Source organism: Oryzias latipes, chromosome 7 (genome assembly GCF_002234675.1).
Source record: "Oryzias latipes chromosome 7, ASM223467v1".
Classification (NCBI taxonomy): domain Eukaryota; kingdom Metazoa; phylum Chordata; class Actinopteri; order Beloniformes; family Adrianichthyidae; genus Oryzias; species Oryzias latipes.
The window spans coordinates 13,691,994-13,710,357 of record NC_019865.2 but is presented as its reverse complement, the minus strand read 5'-3'; the positions used below and the strand labels follow the sequence as shown (position 1 = coordinate 13,710,357).

The 18,364-nt window shown below is 38.0% G+C and overlaps 1 protein-coding gene across 1 annotated transcript; it reads right to left on the bottom strand.

The window, feature by feature from the left end:
• Nucleotides 1-425: 425 nt before the first annotated feature.
• On the bottom strand, nt 426-11,760 carry LOC101157617 (tetraspanin-2). The gene is made up of 8 exons (XM_023956638.1): nt 11,543-11,760; nt 5,685-5,787; nt 3,636-3,733; nt 3,470-3,544; nt 3,306-3,389; nt 3,170-3,226; nt 2,979-3,062; nt 426-2,903 (listed from the first exon to the last, which is right to left on the bottom strand). Exons 1-8 carry the CDS (start codon nt 11,609-11,611, stop codon nt 2,838-2,840), a joined length of 636 nt encoding a protein of 211 aa, XP_023812406.1. The 5' UTR covers nt 11,612-11,760; the 3' UTR covers nt 426-2,837.
• Between the last annotated feature and the right edge of the window lie 6,604 nt (nt 11,761-18,364).

Sequence of the window (18,364 nt, the reverse complement as noted above, 5' to 3'; positions counted from 1 at the left end):
GTGAGGTTCACAAATCATTGAAGAAAAAAGGTTCAGAGCACTGTCTAGTGGGTCTAAATGACCCAACTCCCAATGTTAAAGTGCCTAGGATAGCACAAGGGTTACAGGAACATAATTGGATATTAATATGTTAACTCATTAACTTGACATTTATATTTGATATCACTGGGAGTCTAAATTCAAAATGAAATGTAATTGTTTTTAAAAGATATAACATAAATGACAATTTGTATTCTATAATCAGCCATCTGATGAACTAGAGAAATTGCATTTGGTATATTTATATTTTCAGTCCTAATTCTGAAACACAGTTGAATTAGGATAAGAAAAAAACCTCATGGCAGCTTCACAAGAAAAACACGTCTGTAAACAAAGTTGAAAATATTGCAAAAAAAGGTAAAAAATTAATAAACATCAAGACGACAAACTCTCAAACTTTTATTAAACTTCAATCATCTATATTTCTGGAAACCAGGAAAAGAAAACAAATAAGTTAACAACTCTCTAAAAACACTCTAAAAAAATGTCTGACGTCTACTGATTTTCCTCACACAAAACAACTGCAGGGATGCAGCAGCAGCTTTTGTTGGTAACCATGACAACTCCACTGAGTCTCCACATAGTTGGATAACTTTATAAAAAAAAAAAAAACTGCCAGATGCCATTAAGGACTACTTTCCAGATCTTTGTTGTTAGATAATTTAGGTCATACTTAACTATCATAAAAGGAAAAATCATATCATAATCAACAAATGCTTATACTAATATTTGGATGATGGCTTACAGAACTATATTTTTTGGGTGTCAAAAGGCTTTTTACAACAAGAAAGTTGCTGCTTGCACATTTTCAGTTGTTTTATCTGAGGAGATGCAGTCAAGTGTATACATTTAAAACCACAATAAACAACAATGGCAAGCTGTGCATACTCATCGCATGATAGTTATTTGGAGGCCAACTGTACAAACAACAAAAATACAGCTACATCTCATTTAAATGTTCAAACAGTCTGAAATTTAAAGAAAGAAAGGCACATTTAAAGGCTTCTGTTGTTGTTTAGGATTTTTGTGTGGATCAATGCAAAACTGTCATAAAAGCAACAGAGTACAACTACAGCAAACACCTGTTTACGTACAGCATGTTAAATATTAACTATCAGATCAGCCACAAATAATGTACAACTAAAAAAAGAATAAAAACTGTATTTACATATTCGAGTCTTGACTCTTTAAATGAATGATACAGCATCAACAGCATTCCGATTTAAGCTTTATCCATGACAAAATCATTAAATAGTCCTTTTTTCCATCATGCTATAGTGAGTTCATTGAAATAAGAAGCGTTCCCGAATGATAATGGCTGGATTTTATGGACAAAGGAGAAAAAAAATGAAAGTGGGCGGGGTTAAATGCTCAGGTTGGATAGCTTGGATTCCCCTCCACAGCTGATACATATTTAGCCTGTGAACGCAACCATGTAATCAGAGTCACACTATACAGTCAACACAGACTAAATAGTATCTTCTCTTATGTAAGAACAGATATCATATATCGAGGTTGCAATTATGATAGTATGAACAACACTTCGTCACAAAGTTTTTGGCCCATGTGATGTTGTTCCAAAGTAAAAAATTTTAAACTACACTTCTAACTTTTTACTCATCTTTTTTATAGATTAAACCCATTCTAACCCATTAAAAGTACATTTCCTGCATTAAGTAGCATTAAAATTACTTTAAACTATACAGAACATTTAATATTTCTCAACTACATCAGATTAGTTTCATTTTAAAAAAAGTAATTTAACCTGAACCTACTTTAAAATATGCAAATAAATTACATTGCCTTAAGCTGTCAAGTTTACTCAAGGTAATGAGCTACATAGATACTCTAAAAGATGAAAAATGCATCAATAACCAGTAATCAGTAAACTGAAGCCCACTATATGAACAGAAGGGTTGGGGTGAGGGACCATTAAACAAACAGACTGTACTATGGAATTGATCTGTCTTTGTCAGCTACAGCTATTTCAATGCATGTATTGAAAAAAAGGCTATTGTGACTTTATTTTTATTTTTGCATGCTAAGTTGGTCAGTAACAATATGCCCTCCTTTGTTTACACCAAACCTATGTAGTCATGCTTTCGCGTGCCATGCTGTGGATCCAGGGACACAATGATGCTTAAATAAAAGAACATCTTTTTGGGTTCAAAATAGATTTTACCAAAAACTTTTTTTTTAATTAAAGAGAAGTATGTGGTATTTAAGTATCTTTCAAAAAAAGCGAGAGGTGGTCCTTGAGTAACATTTGAAAAACTTACCAGAATGTCCAAGATCTAATCAAGGAACCCACAAAAATGTTTTGTTTAGTTCTGGGCTCTCAGGAAATTGACTGTGTTTGTGCACTACTGTGTGTTGCAAAAGCAAACCTTTTTTTTTCTTCTGTTTTTGTACCTAAGGTGCATTTTTCTCACAGACAAGAGGTCAGTGTCAAAGCTGTGTGAAAAAGCACTGACGCTGCTGTAACAGCATGTGGGTGAAGATTCTGGTGGTGTCCAAATGGCAGAGAGGAAGAATTATTTGACAGAATGTCAGGTTAAAATAAACTAAAATGTTCTGCTTCAGGAATGGGAAAATCCCACACAGTAACAGAAATGGACAATGACACTGAAAACAGGAGGAAAAATGGATTTAAGGAAACAGGACAAAGCAGTGCATTGTAAAAAAAGAATTCTTTTCTTAAATTTCCTTGGTCCCTGTTTTGATTTCTGACAAGAACTGATGTTATATTCCAACTGCTGAAAAGTCTATTGAGAGAAATGGGAGTTACAAAAACGGGCTTAGATGACCTCCCTGGTGTTGTGGATGGCACAGCAGAGCACCATGCTGAAAATCATCCCAATGGTCTGTTGAAGGGAAAGCAGAAGTCAATTAGAAAGTATTTCCAAGATGATGTGTCTTTTTTTAATCTCCTGACTCACCATGACTCCAGCAATCCCGATGCCCACACAGCCAATGATGAAGAGTTTATTGCTGAGGAACTCTTTAATTTCTGTCTCACAGTTCTGGATGTAGGTCATAAAAGCAAAGGTAAACCACAACATTTATTATGACAAAATGACTCCATAAGCAAGCAAAGCAGTCTTATTCAATTGTTGCTCTAAGAATGTACCTTAGTATCAGGTTCAGAGTCTGGGCATGGGCTCTGTGCTGTTCCGCAACATTTCAGCTAAAGATAAAACCATATCAAGTCAGAGCAGGTTGATTGACCATATTTTCCGTATAGGTCTTTATTGTTTGTGACCTACCATATCTTGATAGATGGAGATCAGTGTGCTGTTGTTGTTCTCACTGTACTCTTTTTTGTAGAAGTTCTGAGCATCGTCAATTATCTGGGTGGGAGATAATAAACGAGCCTTCGCATTAAAAATATAATGGGAAAGATCCTGTAAAACTGACAGCTTGATCGTACCTTGTCTTTACTGAGGAAAGCAAATACCCCTGCAGCCACTTCAGACCCAAAGATGATCAAAAGACAAGCAAAGAACTGAAAGGGGGGGGGGGGGGGGGGGGTAATGAGAACAAAATAATAAATCAGAACAAAATTAGATATTGATATGTGTGATACTGGTACTTACTGAGCCCAGAAGGCACTGAGACTCTCTAACAGCTCCACAACATCCAAAGAAACCAACCATCATCACCAAACTGCCAGCACCAATCAGAATGTACACACCTAGAAAAGAAGAAAAAGGTAAAGCAGTTCAAACCAAATTGTCAACCTATTAAATGACTGTTTACTGTTCTCTGCATGACTGGATCCTGTACGCTTCAATGAGACCTTAATTCACTGGCATTAGCACAAGAGGGCAGCATTGAGCTAAAATTGAACAATTGAACTCTGTTCAGAGGGTGGCATCAGCTCCAAGACTGAACCACTGATGCCAAACTTTATTGTTTTGGAAAAAAAAATTTCAAGAGAGATCTGTTGCAGCGACATCTATGAGTTAGTCAGAGTTTTAAATGGCATGAGTGTGTTGAATCCAGGGTTTAATGCAGTTATGAACTGCATGAAAATGCAAAGGATAGATTGCTAAGGTCCACATTTAAAATGACCTGTAGGCCAGTAAAAAAAGCCAAAATGTTGACATGATGAGCATACTTACGAATATTGAACAAAGTTCTTCTAACTAATGTTTAGTGATGCTGTCAAAACACAGTTTCTTAGTTTAGATGTAAAACAAAGTGGTTTCTGTTTTGATTTTGTTTTCTGGAGTTATTTCCAGTTTTTTTTTTTTTAATCACATAATAAAACACAAAAAGGAGGTCTGTGTGTGAGCAACTGTCAGGTCCTCCCGACTGTTTCAGTGGACAGGCCTTTCGCTGTAGCAGCCATCTGCTGTGCGGTTTTCTTAGAAGAGCTGACAAAAAAACAACAACTCACCCATCCTCCATGAAATCACATTTGTTTTTTAGGCTGATGTCACTCTAACATAAATAGAGGTGATGACATGTTTTTTGCACTGAAAAGTATTTCAGTTCAAAAACAAAAGGTCTCTCAGGTGGACAAGTCTACCATTTGAAAACTTTAAAAGTACCAATCAGACACAGGAGGACGGCCTCTAGGGACTGAAACAGCCAGTGTAGTAAGTTTTACATAAACCATGTGTGGGAGAGCATGCAGTCATGCAATATACACTGTTTCATTTTCTTAGAGTAATAACTGCTATTGACGGTTTGTTTACACCTAAACAATCCACCCTATTATTACATTATCACATCTCTGGTCTTTTGTTTGCCCCAAAAACTTTTCACGCATCACTTTTATTTTCAGTACCGGTACTGTGAGACTTGTTTCCTGTTTCCTTCCATCAGTTTGAAGTTTGAAAGGTTTAGATTTAATTTACTTCAAATCAATATGTTCAAGAGCATCTTCCTATTCCTTAAAAAATGCATTTAGCTGTAATGAAAGTAAATTAAACTAAAGGGTAAGAAGGCATAAAAACATTCTTGTACCTTATTTGACATGGTGCAGAAGCACACTTGTATAATTCTACCTACACTTTTACCTTAGAAACAAACAGAGCAGTGCAAAAGTCTATGGAAACTTCTCATTTATACTTTGCTTTCCAGGCCTACTTTCATTTAAGTGGTCTTGATGACTCTCCAAAGGTTTTCTAATGACATGTCTACTTTAAAAAAAAAGTCCTTTTCCTTTCTGTCATTGCACTTCACCATCTTCAGAGGATTGCAAATTGGATCTTTGCACAATTTTCTCTTTTGCATGGACACCTTATCAATCCATGTCATTTTTTTAACCTTTATATTATTGATTCATTCATAGGCTTGTAATGCTTTAATCACCAATAAAAAGCTTTTAAAAAAGGAAATCTTCTGAAAGTGATATATTTTTTTTGTTGATTTTTCTCTTTTAACATTTTTTGAAATTCAAATGCTTAATAGCCAGGCTAATTTAAATAAGACATAGTTTAAGCCCAGAGTCAACAAAAGCGTTTAAAGTAAAACAAAACACATCTAATCACCTTTTAAGTGACAATTATAAGCTTTTTTTGTAACAAAACTTATGTTGAGTGGATGAAAACATTTTTTCTGAAACAGAGTTATTTTGTCACAGTTTGCCAACCATGGCTGTAAAAATCCACGAAGGGGTGGGAGTTACAACCCACCAATGAAAAAGGTGTCTGGAGCTCCGTTTCCAGTGAGCAGAGCAGCTGTTTTTGGGTCAAAACGCAGCCACAGTCCAACTGCAAGCACGAAGGATCCCATTAACTGGACAGAAACAAGAAAAAAAAGTTATGTTCCAGTACATGTTTGTTTCACTCATGTGTTTTTGTTTGATTTGAGATGGGAACATAACTGGCTTTAGAAATCAGTTACAACAATATTATATATATTTTTCAGTTTTACAGTAAAACATCATTATCACATGGTCTGAACATTGCAAAGCTGCCATCATTGTGGTACACTTTATCCACCAATCTGCAAGGTTAATAATATTCACTTTGGCCAAAAGCTGAAGCGTGGATGCAAATGTTATCTTTAACCGTTAGATGAATCGTTTTGCCTGTTCAAATACTCTCTTCAATTCACAGAACAGGCTGACACTTTGTACTGATCTGAATGTATGGATCCTGTCAGACCTTTGACAGACAGTTCTCCTCAACTGAAACTTCCGTTTTAAACACATTTTTAGTCATATTCGGCTGAGAAAAGGATCAGAAAAGTGGTTCAAAGTGTCCTTTAATAGCCTCTTCGTAAGTGTCAAAAAAATACTCATAAGATTTTGATTTTATTTCCATCGGACAACACCTCTTTAAAAACAAAGTTCTTCCAAGTGCTGATCTCCCTTTGCTGTTTGCTTCAAAGCAGAGACGCATTTACATCTTAAGGAAACGGATGAATCAATTGGGAGAGGTTTTAATAATTACTTAGTTGAAGGCCTCTTGGGATAATCCAGTCTTAAAACCTTTGAGCTGAGCTTCACAACAACACATTGTATATCTAGTGTATGTGTGAATGTGAAATGAGGTTTGAAAGCTGATTTATCTTAGCAGTGAACATGTGGGATGTTCTGTTACATGGTTTTACTCCCTTGTCTTCTAACCATGCACTTGGAGAAGCAATGCTTGTCTCCAAATTCCATCAAAAATCTTTAGTAATCGTGTTTAGTGCTCTCTGTGTGCTGTATTTTATCTTGCTTCCTGCAACGTCTCCAAACAATGTTTTGTTTTTACATCAATTTATGTAGCCTGAATTTGCAAAGAAGTAGCTCAGCTGTAAAGCATTTGAATGGCACAGGTGTTGGGGACGCCAGCTTCCTCCTAAACCCTGGATCCAGTGTCATGTGCTGTGATGTATGGGACAGCTGAACTCTCAGGATTTGGGGATTAGCAGGTCCAAAGTGATAAATAATGGGGAAGATTTCAGTCCCACAGATTTACTGAGCTGGGCTTTCTTTGTGTTGACAGAGTCTATTCAGCAGTGGTCACCTAAAGGTGGAGCATGAGGGATGTGCATGAAGATCTGCAGGAGCTAAGCCTTCCCAAGGCACCACACACATTGTGCTTGAGTGGTGGAGGAGCATGTTATTAGTTCATGTAGGACAAGAGCTTTGCATTTAGCCAAAAATCAATACTTTTATGGTTGCATTTAAAAGCCTTTTCAAAGCTTGCGGTGCCTGACATCCTAAATGCATCAAGAACACCCACACTAATAGCTGGACTATCCCTGACGTCCAATTATCACCCTCTCTGCTTTCTTCCTGCCTGCTTTCTGCCCCTCCTAACCCCCCCCCCCCCCATCTCTTCTTCTGCAGATCCTTGAAACAGGCCGCCCCCTGATTTGTCCACATAAATCTCCGTCGTTGAACCCACCTCACATCAGCCCTTCCCTCAATCTCCCCCCAAAAGACAAAGACCCACTGTCTTTACTGTGACTGCACAATAGGAGGGAAACAAATACCACATGAGAATATGAGCAAAGAGGTAGGATAGGATGAGGTAGAGTAAGCTGTTACGCCCCTTTCTGTGTCTAGGGGTACCTAGGGGGGCATAACATAAAAGTAAATTGTTTTGGCCACCAAATTTAAATGAACAAAAAAAAAAAACAAGAATTGCCTCCATAAAAATATAACAAATTTAGTTACAAATTAATGAACAACAAACACGAATAACTAAAAGTGAAGCAAAAAGACTTCAGGGTGAACCAAGGCCAAAATAACAAACAAACCCATACCTAACTGAAATCTGTTTTCTTACATGAACCAAAAGAAAAGGGAAAACAAAGACAAACACTATCCTCCCTAGATTTACAAAAACAGGAGAAAACAAGTACTAAAAAAATCGCAGTTCACCCCTACAGCTTCACTTAAACAAAATTAGACCGAACAGAACTACAGCGTGCAACACAAACTAAAACAAGTGGAGAAGCGCAAAACAAAATGGAGAAGAGGGCCAAGCTGCAGTAGAGACTGGTTGCAGCCAAGCTCCCTTCTCCCCGACTGGAGGTCCAAAAGGTGCTCCTGAAGGCTGTCTCCATCAGCCCGGGTCCAATTGGAGCCACGCCTTCATGCACCACACCTGAAAAGAATCAGACACACAAACACACACAAAGATCCACAAAAATAACAAGGTCCCACTCTGATACAAAAATACCATACACAAAATACAGAAGAACAGAATGAACAAAACCAAATACGGCCACAGCTGTAACAAAGCTGCTCATCGACCTTTTTCCTGTGGCCGAAAGCACAAATATAGGCCTATCTTCTTCAAAAAAACAACAAACCAAAAAGATCTTAACAAGAGGTGGGGGCAAGAGCAACAAAACTCCCCTGCATCAATTTTTCTCATCCACTATTTCTAAAGATTCAGTCAAGACCTATTTCTAAAGCCTTTTCTCCTACCTGGGTGCTTTTGGGTGGGGATGGAAATATCTGTGCTGAGGCTATATTGAGGTTATTTTTAAGTTTAAGACTTACTTTCAATGCTCCAGTTAAAGAGGGCATTTGTGAGGGGAATTTCCATGAGAACAGAGGCTCCACGGCTGACACATGGCTGTGGTCTTGGTCAAAGACACTCTGTGGCACTTGCAAAGTTGCAAACAATACAAGCCGACTTTTACAGTAAATTAAAGTGACCAAAATGTATGTGAAAACCAAACTGTTTGAAACCTCTTTGAATCCAGCCAAGTGACAAATAAGTCCAAACATTGAGCTCAGTTTGGAACATGTTTGGGAGAACCTTTTGGAGGAGGCCGATTTTTTTTCTTTAATGGACAGAAGGAGACTGTTTAAAAAGAGTGAGATAATTATGGGTGGAGTAAATCCTATTGTGCTCACCATCAGGTGGGTGTGGTAGAGCTAGAGACTCAGTTTATCCTCCAGATTAACATTTCTTGTGCCAAGTGACAGAGCAAAAATAATCAATAACTTACGAAACTTTCCTCAGTACAAAAAATCCTCCACATTTTTTATTTTTACTATTAAAAAGTGAACCAAACATATAATGAAAAGATGTAGCAGCAGAAGCAAAAGGAGGAATGTTTGTACAATTCAACAAATGACTTAATCTCAAAACAATTGCAGAGTCTTTTGTTCTTAAACGTTTAACTTGGAATATTTTGTTTTAAACAGATGTTGGTCTCAAACTGCTCAGCGGTCTTTGTTGTCATGCCAGGCTTTTCTTGCTTTTCTTCATAAACTTACAATGAAACCCATTTGCATAACGCCTCATGCAAGTTTACTGTAGCACATCTCAGACAAAGAAACACCTGCCTTGCCTGTTACTGCGTCTGCTGACCAATCAGAGCAGACCCAGCCTTAAGAGATGTCGGTGGAAAGGAGGTCCCTTTGCAGCATTGATTTGAGAGATGAAATCTGATTTCTACCTTTAAGGCATTTGATAATTAAACTTCCTTAACACTGAAGTACAATTACTACCAAAAAAACACAATACTGAACGTTTAGCCGATTCGATTTTTTTTATATCCTCTCCTGAAAAACAAGATAAATTAGGTTGGTACAAACTCTAAACTTTGTGAACTCACTAAATATAATATGGAATATAAAATAAAACAATTTGATTTCTTTTTTTTTCTATTTATCTCACAGTCTGAATAAAATTACATTAAGGAGAAACATCTTCATCTTTCCTACAATATTGCCACAAAAAGATAGAATAAATAAAACTCCATAAAGTTATATCTCCTAAAAATCTTAAATTGTATTGGGTTTTCCTATCTATTTTTTAAATACAGTGTTTGATTGTGGTTTGTTTCATTCTATAATGCAGCCAGGATCTAGCAGTTGCATTACTAGCTCACAGTACTAAGATTTAACCGAACAAAGTTCATAGTTTGTGTAATTTTTAACCTGAACTTGCTTGGAGTTAAACTCATGCCATGAATCAACCTAGAGCATATATTAGAAGCATAAGAAAGGCTAAAATATATAATGCACTGTTTGCCACTCTGCAACTGTAGCACACAAAACAAGGCCAACTGAAATTTCCTGTTGAACCAATAAACTAGTTATTTATTAATAGCAAAGAAATTTCACCTTTGAGCTGATCACAGAGAGCTCTTTCATAGAACATGGAGTGTTTTCAGGACATTTGGGAATAAAGATGTTAAAGTTTCCCCTCACAAAAAATGGGTCAATTACAAGCTTCTTAAAGCAACAAAATCCCCATGTTTAGGTCAGAAATATATGGTTACCTTCTACCTTAGTGACAGAGCTTTGACACTTTGAAGTTTCAGTGTCTCATATTTGCTCTTGATGTGCCAACATGAACAAAATCTCTGCTGTCCACTGGGATCGCCTCAATGCTTAGGGGAAATCCTAACTTCCCTTTCTCCTCTGTTATTGGAGAGTGTTAGTGTTAAAACTGGCTGGAAGGGGTGGGGGGTCCAGACCTTTATGGGGTGCCCAAACTGAAAGTATTGTTGAAGCTCTTTGAAATAAACAGTGTTCTATTTTATTAGTATCTGGGTCAAATTCCAGCCAACTGTCTCTCTTCTGCCCTGTGAGCGCGCAAACGCGCACATGCGGGAATATCCCTCTCAATCTCCCGATGACCCTTTTATTTCCTCTGACTGACGCCAACAGTTTTTTTTCTGTCACGGCGGTGTCATCCAACCATCTCTGTCATGCCCATTTTTGCCAGATCAGCATCACTCTCCATATTTCTGTTGTATTTGCGCGCAGACGCATCACACCAAAGATGTTCCAAACGAAGACAGGTCAAGTCAAGTCAGGGGGTGATGAGGCTCTGAGAGGCGCTGCAGAGCGCAGCAGCAGACACCCTATTGTCCCGCCATCACAATGGACCCGTTCACAGTCCAATCAGCGCCTGATCCACTCCACGCAAGCTACTTTACAAAATGTTTTTTACCCTTTCACGCACACATGCGCCCAATGAAACTCCTCAAAGGATGGTTATGAAAAGTTGTGGACAGCATCAACACAGGAAGATGGTTTTTAATGAGTACAAGCAAAACAAATTTGAGTTTAAATAAAATGTATGTGAGCAAAACTGCCTTTTTCCTCCCCCTTCTGAAAAGAGATTTAATATTTAGAAGGGGGAAGCTGATGAGCAGCTTTACGCTTATTGCGTTACTTTTAGAACAAATTGGTGCGAGAAGCCACGAGGTCGCATTCCATGCAGACTATAGACTCAAGCTCTCCCTTTCTGTCTTTTCATTCAGTCTTCCTTTCAAAAACATGCTTCCCCGGCAACAAGGGGGCGGGTTTTTCCTCTGTGGAAAATGTGATTTGCGTTGGTTAAGGCAAAACTAAAAAAAAAGAAAAAAAAAAGTAAACCTTTGACTGTCACTCGTTCTGCGCCGCGCAGGACAACTTCTCCCCTCCAGACTGCAGCGACATGAGTGAAATGTAAAGCCCCCTTGCTAAAGTCCCACGCGGAAGCGGCTGTTCGTTTGGAACTGCACTTGTTCAGGGCTTCGTTCGGCCTTTTACGCACGTCCCTGCATCACATCTCGCGTGCAGCAACAAACGTGAACTCACCCAGAAGATGAAGTTGAACCCGAATAAAAGGTATTTCACACATTTCATCCCTCCTTCCACCTTCCCCATGTCGGATGATCGGCGCTGAGTTTGTCAATGTAATCCAGCAGAAAGCTTCAAAAAGCTGCGCGCTGTGACAATAACGGACTACCCAGTTGCGCGACAAGGAGCGCCGTCCTCTCTGTCTCTTTCTCACTCCCTCCTACACGCACGCACACACACACGCACAGCCACACAAAACACTGCAGGATCCGCTTAGAGTCTTTCCACACCGCCCCTTTTATTATTATAATGAGGGACTTCAGGGTACCTGGCATACACTTGTTAGGGAGTCCCCCCCCCCCCCACTCGTTTTGTGATAAAACCCAAATTGACCCAAAATTATTATTATTTTAATTCCAAGACACTGGTTTTGTGCACACATTTTTACACACACATTATCCAAAGATCTTGTGTTGTGATGTACGGGGAAACTGTTTGCTGCCGTTCAGTGCAACTTCCTCTGACTAAAACCAAAGTGAGGAAATGAGATAAGTCTTTAAAGCTACAGTACAGCTTTACATAGAAGTTAGCAGAAGTTGGCTGTTCACATTAGATTTTTTTTTATAGGCAGATGATGGTCTCTGTGTGTTTAAATTCTAATGGCATCCTACCATGTTGCAGAAAATGACCAATTTGCTCCTACAGCAATCATATGGTGGGGCTGAATTATTTCTTTACAGTAATAGAAGCTTTAAAATAATCTTACATATCTAAACTTTGCAGAAATAGGAATTTTAATTTACATTTTATTTAATTAAAAAAACCTTCTTTGATAAACTTGTTTTCTGAAATTAACAACCCACATAAAATGTACAACTGTGCTTATAGGTCAGTCATAAACAAGTGAAATGATTTAACATAAAATGTAACATTTATAAGAGACATACAAATCCTAAAAAAATAGATTTTTAAGAGACTTTTTTTTAAGTATGGTAGACTGCATTTACTTATGTCAAAATGCAAATATTCAAATAAATTAGAACTACATTACTCAATTTTAACTGTGAATTTATTGGTTAGTGTAAGGTTTTTGCACTTGGATTTTTGTGATGTTCTGTCAGTCACACCATGTTTAGGCTGATGGTCATCCACAGCTGTCTTGATTTGTGTGAAAAACTCCAGTGTAATTGTCTAGTTTTCAGTTCTTTGTGGTTTTGAGTTCTTTGCTTTTCACCTGTTGTGGGTTTTTGTCATGTCTAAGTTTATGTATTAAATGTTAACATTTTTGCTACCAAGGCTAGCCTCCTGTATTTTGGGCCCTAGACCGCCAGCTCCTTTTTTGAAAACAACAAATTTTTTTCTAGTTTCAGCTATTCGGTAAAGCTTTTTTGTTGTCTTTAAAGTTTACTGTGGTCTAACACATTAACTGATCTACTTGAAATAATGTGAAAGTGCTTTATTATCTGTAGTTGGATGCAAACAAGGCGCTAATTAAAACTGAAAGAGCTGTTGGATTTCTGTCATCAGTGATGGGGAGTGCTTCCATGTTCAACATAAATATTTTCCGCACAACCACATTGAGGCAAATATCCAAAGAGCACTTAAGTTTTATCATTGGAAATTACACTAGACCATGGTCAGAAGACGTCCTTATAGAGGAACAAAGTGCTCTGCCAAGCTAAGTGATGGGGAGGGGCGGTGGAAGGAGGGTGTGACACAATGCAGGACGGAGAGAAAAAAAAGATCAGACAGGCCGGAGAGAATGCTCACATGATGTACCGTGATTGATCACTGCGTCTTTGTGGCTTTGTGTCCTTACTCAATAATTTATCACAACTTCATCTCTTTGCTCTGAGAGCCATCAGCGGTTCTGACCACAGACAGAGAGCAGAACTGTTTTGCTTGGACGCCACCCAGAACAGTACCAAAAGAGGTCAGGCTGATAAGTCCCGGCCTGTTGTTGGTGCCCCCTGTTGCTATGTTGGTCCAAGCATGCCAGACTAGAAAAATATGTGATGTCACAACCTTCATGGGAAATGTAAATAGTCTGCTATACAATTTACAGCTCATAGTGATGACACACAGTCTTAAGTGTGAGCTATAGTCAAGCTTTGCTAAGTATGGCCTTCTATTACTTTTAATGAAATTTATCTTATAAAAAAACATCTGATCAAATGGACCAAAAAAAAAAGGATAAAAAAGCAATGAGAAGAAAATAAAAAACTCCTGTGTATCAATGTAAACTTAAAGCACACTAAAGGTGACGGATGGGATTTCTTATCTTTAACAGCGTAGCACCCTCTGCTGGTCAGTGAGGGGAGTTTTTTTTTGTTCAAGTGCCACATACATTAGAAGAAAGTATATATATATATGTCTTGCTTATTTTTTTAAATCTGGGTATGTTTCTACACAATTAAAGTAATATATTTTCCATCTTGACAAATTAAAAAAAGTATAATTGTAAACTGTGGTCAATTAGTATCACAGCTGCTCTGGCAAAATGCAGTGGAAACACACCATTCAACAGCTTTCTGTTTCTGCCAGCGGAAGAGGTTAAATGAAGCCATGAAGAAAAAGCCTTTGATCAGACAGCCTTGGTGTCATGTGGTTTCCTGACAGCACACCCACACAGGATCTATGAGGCTGCAGGATCAGTGAAGGTAAGAGAGCAGCCAGAGCAGCATTTTTTTTTACAAGAGACAGGGTGACTGAGGGCAGCTTCCCTCCTGCAAAACCAAATATGATGTGATTTACAGTATCACACATTACCACAAGAGGGAGTGGCAGCGCCAATAAAGCTTTCTCGTAAATATGGAAAACCAAATGTGTTGTGAAACTTTCTGTCCATCTGATGGAGGCTGTGATGCTGATCTGTTGTGCTTAGGACTGTGGAGATAAAGCCAGCAGATACTGTAGGTCCCTTAAAAACTCTTTTGGCTCCATAGTTATTACATCAGTATCTTTAAAGCCTGTAAGTCAATCCTATTTTCACAATATTATTATCTAGTAGTAGATTTTTGACATGAAACAAGTTGCTTATTTGTACTGAGATAAACCATGACTGTATTATAGATCTGCAGCTGCACCCTGTTCTGCTCTTCACCCATTCAAAGCCTTTTTTTCTGCTGTAGGCAGATGAAAGATTAGGTTTTAGCCCAAAGATATGTCAAAACAGTCGGACAAAGCCAAGGATAGAACCATCAACCTGCTGATTAGCGGACCCCCATACTCACTCGGATAACAATCATTTGGAGCGCATACTCGTGACAGTGTTTGGCTGTGTACAATGTGTGGAAAAAAATCTGAACATGGAGCTACTCCTAAAAAGTTGAATTCTCATAAAAAGAATTGCATTTGTTTGCTGCACTAAAGTGGTTTTAGCATTTCTACTGTTGGAAAGTTAATTAAAAAACAGTTGGCTTTAAAAAAAATTGAAGACTGTGCTTTAGGCATTAAATGTTTATAATTTACTGATATGGATAATTTTTTGGATGGCAGTATTGTGTAGTTATCACCATAGATTGTGAAAGCTAAAATGCTAAGATTTTGTGATGTTTGGAGAGTAAAAAATGTTTTTTTCAAACAATCCCATTTCATGGAGAAGGAACAGGAAGTATGTATATAAATTGCTGCCTTTTGTTTGCGCTGACTGAATGTTTTTACTCTAATTGTTTGACTACAACATCACAATATAATACAAAATGCAATATACTGATTGAAACCAGTGGATTAAACACAGGGCAGTCCTGAACAATGTTCTGTCTCAAATCAAACTGAACTTGTAACTTTCTTTTTAAGTGTCTTTAGAGCACCAGGCAGTGAATTGACTGCTCTCATTCAGGAGAAATTGTGATGTTTCAACAAAACATCACTTCTGTATTAAATCCTGAAATTTAACTCTTCTTTTAAAAAAATGTAATTATCCACGTAGGAGCTGGCGTCCACATGCATGAACATCACATTACCACATTAGTTAAGTCTGATGAGCTGACTGAGGGTTTGCTCAATTATTAACCTCTAAAGAGGTTAAACTGGTTTGTGACCAAGAAGAATACAAATACAAATTGAGGAGGAATTGGCTGGCCCGGAACCAGAATCACAAATGTTGTTTCACCTTGTGGTGCAATGACTAAAGCATTCTTAAATCCTAAATTTCTATTTCCACACAAAAGGCAGACTAAATTACTTTGCAAGGTTTTGTTTCATATTCAACTTGACAGCTTTCTAAAATTGTTATAATATGAAGAACAGGTCTGTTTAAGAAGTATGCCACAAACATCAGCATTTCAATTTAAGTTTAGATTTCTACATTTTAAGCTTTTTGAGGTTTTTAGTCATGTTTTATTATTGTGTCTGTGGTTTTTTAACCCTTGTGTTATCCTAGGCACTTTAACAATGGGAGTGGGGTCATCTAGACCCCACCAGACAGTACGCTAAACCTTTTTACTTCAATTATTTGTGATCTTCACTGGTGTCCATGGATTCAATTCAATTCAATTCAATTTTATTTGTATAGCCCAAATTCACAACAACAGTCGTCTCAATGGGCTTCATAGGTAAGTGAAAAAGTTAAACATAAAATCAAAAGGATTATGAGTACATAGGATTCAATAGGAAAATACTAAATTAACTAACTAAACAGTCTAAACTAAACTGGACATCCCTGCCCTTAGACCCTCCTTCACGGTAAGGAAAAACTCCTGAAAAAAACGGATTCTGGAAAAAACAAAGAAACCTCAGGGGTGCCCACATGAAGGAGGGATCCTCCCCCAGGACGGACAGGCGATTACCAGAACTCATAGAGAAGAATTAACTTATCTAAATCTACAACTATTTAAAGTCCAGCAGACGAGCTTCATCCAGAGCCGGAGACAGGATCCACAGCCAGGTATAGGAGCAGGAGCACGGACAAAGTACACGGCCAGTGTACACAGCCAGAGGCAGGATCCACAGCCATGTGTAGAAGCAGTAGTAGGCGAGCCAGAGAAGAGGTAAACGGTCAGGTACAGGAGCACGGATGAGCCAACTGGAATCTGGAAGAATTCTCACTCTCCAGGAGCGGAGAGGGAAAGAAGGACAGTACATGAATCGCACTGCACCAAAAAGAGGCATGGAGAACTAAATGATGAATAATAATCAAGACTAGAGGAGAGAATGAGGGTAGAAGTAGATGAGAAAAGAGGACAGAACCCCAGTGCACCATGGTTACCCCAGCTTCAAACTTCTAGCAGCCTACTAAAAACTAATTGTTATTGTTATTAAGTTTAATTTAAACACATTAACATTAAGTGTAGGTGCCATTAAGTAATCTCAGAATACTAACTAGTCTGACAATACGCCTGTCCAAAGAGGAATGTTTTCAGTCTAACTTTGAATGTAGAAACTGTGTTTTGCTTTTTCAGAAATGGTTTAACAACTGCATATTTAAAAGACTTTGGCACACAATCCATTTCCAGAGAGGTATTTATTATTGTTAATATGGATTCATTAATTAGGGGGAAGGTTTCTTTGAAAAGTCTAGTGGGAATTGGGTCTAAGAGACAAGTTGAGGATTTGGAGGACGTAATAATTGATGTTATTTCCGCTTAATCCACAATAGTGAAGAAGAAAGAGCGAATTATCAGAAAAATGTCCAAATGAACCTAACCTTAGAAGTGAAAGTAATAAGTCAAAGGATAATTAAAAAATAATTTCTGAAACCGTTACAGAAAATGTTACAGATGTTTCTATGGATGCCTCCATTTCTACCGCTTCAGCCTGCTCTGGGCTGATAGTAGGAATAACGTGATTCAATTTATGTCTAATATTTGAGATTTTACTACCGAAAAATGTAAGAAAATCATCAGAGCTGAGAGAAACATGTGGTTCTACTGAGCTCTGACTGCGAGTTAATCTAGCAATAGTATTAAAAAGAAATCTTGGATTATTTCCATTCTCTGATATTAAGGTTGAATAGTACTGGCTTCTAGCTCTACGCAGAGCTTTTTTATAATTTAATAAGCTATGTTTCCAGGTATTCAGAGACTGTTCTGAACTGGAGCGGCGCCATTCTCTTTCCAACTTACAGGTTTCTTGTTTAAGAGAACGAGTTTCAGCGTTAAACCACGGTGCTACTCGGTTTTGTCGAACAAACTTAGGTTTCAGAGGGGCAACAACATCGGGTGTACTCCTGAGGTCTTGTAAGGCATCATTAACAAATTGGTCATATATACCAAGACTGATGCTATGGTGGCTGGTCTCAGAGTATTTGCTCAGAATGTTACTAAGTATTCGTTTAACTGTGAGGTTAAACTCAGACACAGAACGGTCAGATAATGTTCTTCTTAGCTGTTTCTTCCTCACTGGGGCAGCAGCATGTTCTAATGTAAACTGGAAGGTAATCAGAAAGTGATCAGAAATGATGGAGTTATGAGGAAGGACACTCAGCTGGCCAATCTCTATACCATGGGTTAAAACAAGGTCCAGGGTGTGCTTGTGACAGTGAGTGGTCTCATTTACATTTTGGGTGAAACCAATATGATCTAATCTTCTTTCTCTTTTGGCTTTTCCCATCAGGGGCCACAGCGAAACAACCTCTCTTTCGAGGATGAGTCGCATGGTTGAAGCTGCAAAAGTTTTTCCTAAACAGTCACTGGGGTCATCAACATGAGCATTAAAATCCCCTAATAATATAGTTTGATCATAATCTAAAATAGTAGTCAATAAATTACATGAAATAACACGATTACATGAAATCCTCTTCACCTTTATCCACCTTTGTCATGGTAGGGATAACACGTCAATGTAAGGATCGGGTCATCTGGACCTCATAGGATAGCACAAGGGTTAAGCTGTCATTCT